Genomic DNA, 9,458 nt, shown 5'->3' on the forward strand with positions numbered 1-9,458 from the left:
TATATATATATATATGTGTGTAGTGCTCTTCTCTCGCGTTTCTGCATAACTTTCGAGCTGTGACCTTTATTTTATCATAAGATTTGCTGTCATATTTTAATATCCTTTTTCATAAGGATGACAACATACTAATTTTTCTAGGCTTTTATTGAGGAAAAGGATAAAGAAATCTATTTACAAATTATATACACATGGAGCAGAGCTCCTGGATATATGCTTACAGTTTCATTTCCAAAAGATATGTGCACTTTTTTAAGTGTTCCATACAATATTTCGTTCATGTCATGTGATCTATAAAATCCAGACTCTCTGTCAGATGGCGCCTTAAGATCTTAAGACCAGATAGAAATGAATTAATATCTCAATATCGTTCTTGATTTTAATGGGAATTCGGCTTCTTTAAGATATTTTACTGTGCGGTATGGACTCATTTTATAAATAAGGATTTCATCGTTATTCAATGAAACTCAAAATATACGCGAAGAGCTAAGTTGAGTATGTGAAGGAGAATATTTAATGTTCTCATAAACCAGATAAGCTTATCTGCAGATAAGATATAATTCTTTTTAAGTTTAGTCTCAAAAGATCCTTTTAATTTTATTAAGCTAGTATTTTAGATGTTACAAATATATATATATATCACAAATATATAATCATGCAGTAAGTCAAAAGAATATTCTCCTGTGCAAAAATAAATTAAAATTTGAAAAAATAAGGTATTAAATTGACAACTCTGTAAATGTTTCATTGCAGAAATTGGAATTAAATTTCATAAATAGATAACAATGTAATTACTAACCATACTATTTTAACGAAATTCCTATTTACTCAAAGAATAATGTTTATTAAGCATTAAAATTAGATATGAGAATTGTTGTGTATTTGAATATATAATATAAAAAAAATTGCATTAAATATTTACATTCAGAAAAATTCGTGCAGTTCTAGTAAAAGAAAAACTACTAGATTAATTTATTCGCTTAAATTATACAGTTAAAATAAACTACATCATCTGAATTCTTGAATATCAGCATATAGACTGTAATGATGATTAACATATCTTTTTAATGGATGGAATTTCTGAAAGCACTCATTCAGATTGCAAAAAACAGCAAACTTAAATCATCAGCCTAATATCTCAATGAATTCTATTTCTATTAAATCAAATTTAATAGTAAGACAGTAATTGTACTGTGTTAATTCATAGTGAAGAGCTGCATAATCTAATTCTTCAGCTAATTTATAATTTTTGAAAATTAACAGTTTGAATATTTTAGAACCTTTCTTCCTTTATATTATCTTATAACTGTAAGCTTAAATCCACAAAATTTGCAATTTAAAATATACAAGGAACAATCATAGGGTATATGTGACATCAAAACTAAAAAGCAATAGAAATAGACTTAATATGTGAAGGCAATGTATTTCCAATAAGCCCAAGTGACAGTATAACCAATCAGGGATGATTTTTGTATGAACCCTTTTTGTGCATTTTAAGTGTTTGAAAATTAAATAAATACTTGTAAAAAAAAAACAATCAGATTTTCCAATCAATAAAGAATTCTTTGGAAGTTAGTACTAAAAACTTAAAATTTTAGAGTTACTGAAATTGTTCTTTGTTATTTAGTCACTCAAAAAGAAAACGTCTTAAAAGATTGCAGATTCTGAATAATTGGTACTCTACATCATAGCCAAAATAATAATTATTATAATAATTGTTAAAGGTGGCTTATCCATTAGGGAAGATAGTTATAAAAAGTATTAAATAACTTACTCTTGTTTATCAGCCGGTAAATTTTTGAGGAGTATTTTTTTTATATCTTCAAAAACTGGTTTCGCATCAATAGGAACATCCAACTTAAGAGCCTATTTTAAAGAATCTTAAATTAGATTGTATAAATGTAATTAAAGAGATGAAATGCAATAATGTAATGATAAAATACACAACAATCAGGGTTTATGATTTTTTTTCTTGATTTTTTAAAAAAAAATTTTAAAAATCAGTTTTTTTTTTATTTAAATAGGATTTTTCTGATTTAAATCAGATTTTTCTAATTCAAATACATTGCAAGAACTTTATGATTAAATGATAATTTATGATTAAAAAAACTTTATAAATGTTTAATCAAAATTAAATTAATAGTAAAACTATATTATAACAATATTTTAGAAGCTCTCTAACTTACTAAAATAATTTTTTATTAAATTATATAGCTTTGAATGCATAACAACCATTTTGAAACAAATGCATGATTGAAATTTAAAGACTAGATCAAATAGAGAATTTTAAGAATATTTCAGGGATCAGTCAAGGTTTTTCTGTGAGATACTTATTTTGTGAAAATTTAGACATAACTTGCGAAAACTAAAAATTATATTAAAAAGTCAACACAAAAATATGGTAAAAATATGGATTTATCGTTTCTTATGAGACAAAAAAATAAAATATTAAGAAAAAGTAATTTGTGTTTCTATCTTTTGACTAAAGTTGAATTTGTGAATAGTAAATTTGGCTTGGACAGACCCCTGTGCTTTAACTACTATTAAAACAAAGTTTCAATTAGCAAACCATAATTTTAATTTAAAATTGAGATTTTTTTTCTCTTGATTTTTAATATGACAAAACAAATGCTTATAAATGGAGTCTTACTTATAGGATTAATGTAGTCTTACTTATAAATGTAGATAGTGCTTATAAATGTAGTCATTCATTAAAAAATAAATAAATACTTAATTTATATATTTTTATATTAAAATATTCATTTTTAATCCTATATCAAAATAGATAAGTTAAACTCAAAAAAATTTTTAAAAAATCTATGTACTTATTGGAATTTTTTTTCCTCACAAAATTTCTTAATTGAAAATCTGATAATGTCAAAGATACTGCAAAGATATTATGAGAAAAAAATACCAGTTAATAACTCTACTGCTTCAAATAGACTTTGAAAGAGCTTGAAAGGGAAGAATGACACTATAATATCAGGAAAAAAATATCTGAATTCATCAGCCTTTTTTTTTCTATTTTTGGCATATTAGGGTAATTTATTTTTAATATAACCTCAAGCTTTAGAAATATACATTTTCCACCAATAAAGTATAATGTAGATTTTAAATCAATGCTTTTTCAATCAAAAAGTAGAATTTTATTCACATTTTTTGTGCAATTTCGAAGTTGTTGGAATTTAACACACACCAAAAAAGAAAGTAATTTCGTTAACTAAAATTAATTAATGCAGCAATTTATTTAAAATAAATTTTAAGACTAAGAAAAGAAAATAATAAAAGTATCAATAATGTAAAATACTGTTTTTTAACTTTTAAAATCAAGATATATATAAAAAAAATCAGTTATTTAAATCAATGATATTTTTAAAAAAATCATTTGATTTAAATCGTGATTTAAATCAAGTTGATTTCAATCAACAAACCCTGACAAGAAAAATGGAGACTTTTTTTTTCTTCCTTCAAATGATGTGACAGAAGGTACTTTCCAGTTTTTTTTTTCTTTTTTCAAAAAAAATTTCTAATTAAAAATCAGTAAAAACAAATAAATAAACAAGCATTATTGGCTAATTCCTTCTGATTAATCCAATTATCAAAATCCAATCCATAGCAAAATTTAAAAATCCAATGAAATGAAAAGACTGAAACTAGTTTAATTATTATCCAAGAAAGACTCCTAGAATTTGAAACCTTTAAAAATCAATACCTTTGCAAAATAGAAATAGGCACTTTGATAATAATACTGAAACTCCCTTATCCATTGACTGGTTCTAATAGTCCCATCAAAAATGTAATTCTAACAACGCAATACCTGGTAAGATCATTACTGAAACTAACAAATTTTTGTGTTTTTGTTTAATAAATTTACAGACACTAAAAAAATATATATCTTAGAGCAGAAATCAACAATAGAGTCAAAATGGCTAATAAGTGTTTGTTTGGACACAGGAGACAGCTAAGATCAAACCTTCTCAGTTGAAAAACAAAGTTAAAACTCTATAAGACACTCATACTTCCTGTGCTACTTTATGGAAGCAAAACTTGGACCCTAAATTCAGATATACAGCGAATACTAGAAACTTTCGAAAGAAAGATCCTCAGAGCCATCTTTGGCGCAATTCAAGAAAGGGGATGCTGGCGAACAAGATATAACTTTGAGCTCTATCAACTGATTAGCAGCCCCAAATTTCAAAAAAAAAATCTACAGTAATAGGCTGAGATGGCAAACCCCTTACTAGATGGCTAAACGACATCAAAAATGATTTTAAAACCCTAAAGATAAGAAATTGGAAGGGAGTTGCCTTGGATAGGAGACGATGGCGTTTGTCAGCTGTTGAGGCAGCCAAGGTCTGCGAGGGGCTGTTGTGCTGACAAAGAAGAAGAAAATATATATGCTCATTAGAGTTAATCCACTTTTAAGTTAAATCCAAATCATTCTCAAAAACTCTTGCCTATCTGAATTGGAACTTTGATTTATTTTACTTATTTATTTTAGTTTTTTAGGCAAGGTTTTTTCAGCCTAAACTAATGAAAACCAATTGTCTGTATCCATCAGCCATTTTAATTGAGTGTTTGTTTTAAGAACTAGAATAAGTATAGTAGAACTAGAATAGGTATAGCACCTTTGCATCAACATCACCAATGTCTACTCCTCCTTCATGATGAAATAATATTGTGTCTGCATATCGATGACTGTAGATACATATGTAGGCTTCTTCTGACTAAACAAATATAATTACATAGATAAGATCATTATAACATATATATTTAGTCAACATTCTCTTTAAAAATGCATAAATTCAATTTTTTTTAAGGGAATTTCAAAAAGGTTATGGTACAAAAAAGAAGCAATAAAAAAGATCTTAAACATGCTCATAAATTAATGCAAACAATATTATGAGCAATATTATTAGACATACCGTATATTCCGGCGTATAACGCGCACTTTTAATGCAAAAAATAACATTGGAATTTACGGGTGCGCGGTATATGCCGAATATAAAAAATTATAGACTAAAAAAAATTAAATATAGAAAAATACTTTTATTTTAAAGAAATAACATACCTATATACTTTATTGATTTTCGTTATTACATAAATAGTTCATTATATTCGTCTTCCGTTATTTCTTCAGGCACGTCATCACAATCTGTTTCGTCTTCATAATCTGTGTTACCCTCATCCATGAATAAACAGTCATCTTCTGATCCGTCCAGATTATTTGAAATGCTGTATTTTTTTAATGATTTTCTAACCATCTCAGGCTTAATTTCATCCCATGCTTTTAATATCCATTCACACACTGTTTCCAAACTTGCATGTCTTCCTTTCGTAAAGGTTTTCTCGCCCTCCAACATCCAAGTGTTCCACTGTTTTTTTAAATTGGCTTTAAGAGCAGAAGTCCAATGGCTGAACTAATGGTGTCAATCTGCCCGTAATAACTGCCACATCGGTGTTACATTCTTTCAAAAAAAATTTTTTTTGCATTATCTGTAAGGTCGGACCTAAACATGTCCCATACTAAAAGTCTTTCTGGTTTTCTATAGATACTAGACGAGATATTGCACATGTACAATCCAAATTTTCATGCGCGTTATACGAAGAGTATATCTTAAAATTTAAAAAAAGTTATTAGAAATTACGGGTGCGCATTATACGCCGGGGCGCGTTATGCGCCGGAATATACCGTAATAATGAAAATCAAAAATAAGCATCCTTAAGAACTTTTTAAAAATGCTACGCACCATGATTTAGCAATACTGTTTTTATAAGAATGCACATCTAAACAATAAATTACATGCAAAATATTTAGCATAGGAAGAGGAGAAAAATTTTAAATTATCCAAAAAATTGCAATGAAAAACACTGTGTTGATTGATAAAACAGTTCAGATTCAGATCAGAACAGTTCAGTAAAGATTTTCATCTTTAATAATGGACATACACACACATACTGCTGTGTGTGTAATTAAATAAAAATAAACCAATAACTTACTCAGTATTATTTAATTACATACCTGTTGATGAGGAAGAAATGGTTCTATAATAAAATTATGTAACCTCCCACTTGACCTATCAACCTGTAAAGGTAAAAAAACGTACAGATTGCAATAGAAAATATATAAATTAGTGTATTTCTTATAATCATAAAGTAAATAGAAAGCATACCTTAGCAATTTTGTTCATACGCTCTTCAATCCATGCTCTTACACCAGAAAGATCAGTGTTTACTTTAATGAGTCCCAACTTTCCTCTTCGTTTAATTAACTGGTCTGGTTTCACAACCAATTTCTAAAACACAAAGACATTTCATAATCGACCAAAATAAGACAAGTTTTTGAAGCTCAAAAGTATTAGTATAAAAATAAACCTTAAAAATCAAAATAAAATTACTCGCTTTTGAAAATGTTTGCGCAGATCAGTTTTTAAAACAGAAAACATCTCTGAAAAAGCTTTTTTAGGAAAATATGCTGTTGTTGCTTATCCTCTCTGTCTGACGGAGTCAGACAAGATCCACAGTTCGTTGACTGAAAGGAAGTCGAAGACTAGGAGAGGATTGCTAAAGAGATCCTCCTTAGAGAGTCCCATGCAATCCAAGAGGTGCTCAGGAGAAGCCTGATGAATTTGGCACTTGGTCCAGATGACGAAGGTTTTCCTGCCCTCGTTGAAAGTGAGGCACTTGATGTGACTGCTAGCAAACCTTGATAGAACAGTCCGGGTACATCTGTCACACGGGGGGTCAAGGGACAAACCCGGTTTTGATCCCTTGCACCAATTATGGGTTGGGGGTGTTTCCACTCCTCCGAGATTTTTGATTTTTCCAGAGAGTATAACGCCAAAAATGTAAGTGTGGAAGAGGGAGTTGTTGTAATCCTGCAGCCCTCCTTTGCAAGAATATTGGCCATTTCATTTCCGTGGAGATTTACAAGGGAAGATACTCACTGCAAATGAACATCATGATTAAGTTAAATGAGCTTTAATTTAAGCAGGATAGAGTCGCTGATCCTGTAGTCCACAAGAGGCCAATTACTAAAATGGTGGAGAGAACTACGGCTGTCAGACAATATCGATAGGTCACCATATAAGGAAAATATAAACAGAAGAACTCAGATTTTAACTTTTCCATTTCATAAGTTACCTTGCTTGCTACGTCATTATCTGCCTATACCATAATTTTTCGAAAATCTTATTTTGGGTTACCCCTCGAGAAAATTATGATTAAAATGTTTTTCACAATTCCTTTTATATTTTTTTCCTTGAAAACTGAATAAAATAAAATGTCTACGCAGGTTACGTAGCCAAATTTTTCAAAATATAAGCACTATTTAAGTACTTTTTAAGCACTCTAAAAATATTTTTAATCACTTACCAAAAAAAAAAACATAATTAGGATCTGTGCAGCAATAAAAGAAAAATCTATCGTTTAAAGTTTTTTATTTATAAACAGAAAATCCATTAAGTTCAAAAACATTTTCAAAAACTTTACATAATGATGATAAAATAACTAGTTTCTGATAAATATTTCAAAGAAAAGTGGGAAAATCATGCAATTTTTGTAATTTAGAATGACAATAATCGACATGGCAAAGAAAAAATCCATTCTTAAAAGATAGAAAATTAAGCCCTTTTTACAAACGTCTAATAAAAAAAACATCTTTAAGGGCTTTTAAAAAACGTAAATAAAAAAAAGCATCTTTAAGCACTTTTTAAAACTGCTACGCACCCTGCTGTGAAAGTAAAAAATCATTTTGCTTCTTGATCAGTGCAGAGATCATCTGGATTTAAGCTTAAATTTAAAAAAGGCTTAAATGGAAGTTTCTTCAGCTAACTGAACAATCCAATTCCAAGCTTTTAAGTTAAGAATCATATAATCAATTAAAGAGGTCAGATATCACTTCTTTTGCTTGATTTTGGTGACCTTTAAGTTGTTTCTTAAGCAAAAATAAATGTTCTGAATATTCTAAATTTCCTACCACCACCCCATGGCAGAATCACAGCAACACGGCGACATTGTCGCAGAACGTTACAGAGTTTTTGCAAAAAGATTTTTCTTTTGAAAAGTAAAAAATTTTAGTTTTTTTTCTACAGAAATTTGCACGTAAAATTTGAATTCTGCAATTAGATCATCACTTTTTGGCGCTCTCAATTTACGCCAATGGTATCGTAAATCGAAGAAATGTTACGATTGTATTTTCGGCAGTCACATTGATGCTCTCGGGGTTTTTAAATATCCCGATATATTTCAAACAATATGGAAAATTTGAATCATGCATTTGAGTAATTACTTCTTAAGGCAATGACTCTATCTATTTTTCTGCTGTCTTTGCTATGGATTTCTTTATAGATTTTAAATCCAATATTTTTTATAGGATATTATTTAATACAACAACCTAATCTTGAAACGAAACACATATTTGAATTACCCCTTTTTGAGGAGTCCGATTTGAGTGATTTCGTTGTCTATCTTTTTTTTGGCAATTCCTACTATGGATTTCATGATTTTTAATTATTCTTTTTATCATGATTATTTACAAAATGCAAAGAAGGATTTAATTAGTAAGTTTCCCCCTTCCCAACAAGAATGATACATAAGTATTTTATCACATTTTACCTAAAAGTTTGTACATAAAACTATTTCTTATAAAAGTTCTAAACAAGCTGAAAATTGTTTGCTATAAAACAAAAAATAACTTAAGATGTTACTAAAATCTTCAGACAGTTACTAAAAACAAACAGTGTCTTAAAAATTATTACATAATGTAAACAGAAAATAACTTCCATTAAAAAAAATTACATTGAGCATAAATTAAACTAATAACCACAATTATATTAATACTTATTACTATATTAATACTTATGGATTTAGACATAAAAATCCTTAAGCAATGATAGTTATTATATGGTTTAGAATAAAACTTATGCCGAAAAGTAATAAATTATTCCCTTAAACTGTTAATAAATTATCTGAAGTTCTTAATTTTTAATAAATTAAAAATATTTTTTGGAGTTTTTTAAAGTAATAACTTTAAAGAAATTCTTAAGCTTTGGAAAATTATTGATTCTTCCCTTTCGCTACACTTATACATACAAATACTAAATTAGTGGTTCAAATTTTAACTCTTTTGGAAAAAATAATTGGAAGCCCTTAAATGCAACAAAATTCTGCGGCATCACAATTTCTTAACTTTTAAAAATATTCTGGTTTTATATATTTAAAATTCCAACCTCACTTTTATCGACATGCACTCAAGGTGTCAAATCAAAATCAGCAATTAATGATTTTAATCACTTAATATAAACCATTTATGTTTCAAAAAAACAAACTGGTAAAGATAATTTATCAGGCTAATAAAAAGCTTTAGAGGAGTGTGGAAACAAAAAAAATATTGATTCAATATTTTTTATGCCTAAGTTTATTACTAACTATATATATATATGTGTTACATACCTGTT

General features: G+C 28.2%; 1 protein-coding gene across 6 annotated transcripts in view; it reads right to left on the minus strand.

The window, feature by feature from the left end:
* The window catches only part of LOC107443062 (ATP-citrate synthase), an 87,190-nt gene that overhangs the window by 69,671 nt on the left and 8,061 nt on the right, over positions 1-9,458 (minus strand). For all 6 annotated transcript variants that reach the window (XM_043053237.2, XM_071178085.1, XM_043053236.2 and 3 more), the window contains exons 3-6: positions 6,174-6,296; positions 6,023-6,085; positions 4,629-4,727; positions 1,775-1,866 (exon numbers count right to left, since the gene is read on the minus strand). In XM_043053237.2, the coding sequence (XP_042909171.1) occupies positions 1,775-1,866; positions 4,629-4,727; positions 6,023-6,085; positions 6,174-6,296 (377 nt within the window). The remainder of the gene's footprint in view (positions 1-1,774; positions 1,867-4,628; positions 4,728-6,022; positions 6,086-6,173; positions 6,297-9,458) is intronic.

This window comes from Parasteatoda tepidariorum, chromosome 2 (assembly GCF_043381705.1).
Source record: "Parasteatoda tepidariorum isolate YZ-2023 chromosome 2, CAS_Ptep_4.0, whole genome shotgun sequence".
NCBI classification, from domain to species: domain Eukaryota; kingdom Metazoa; phylum Arthropoda; class Arachnida; order Araneae; family Theridiidae; genus Parasteatoda; species Parasteatoda tepidariorum.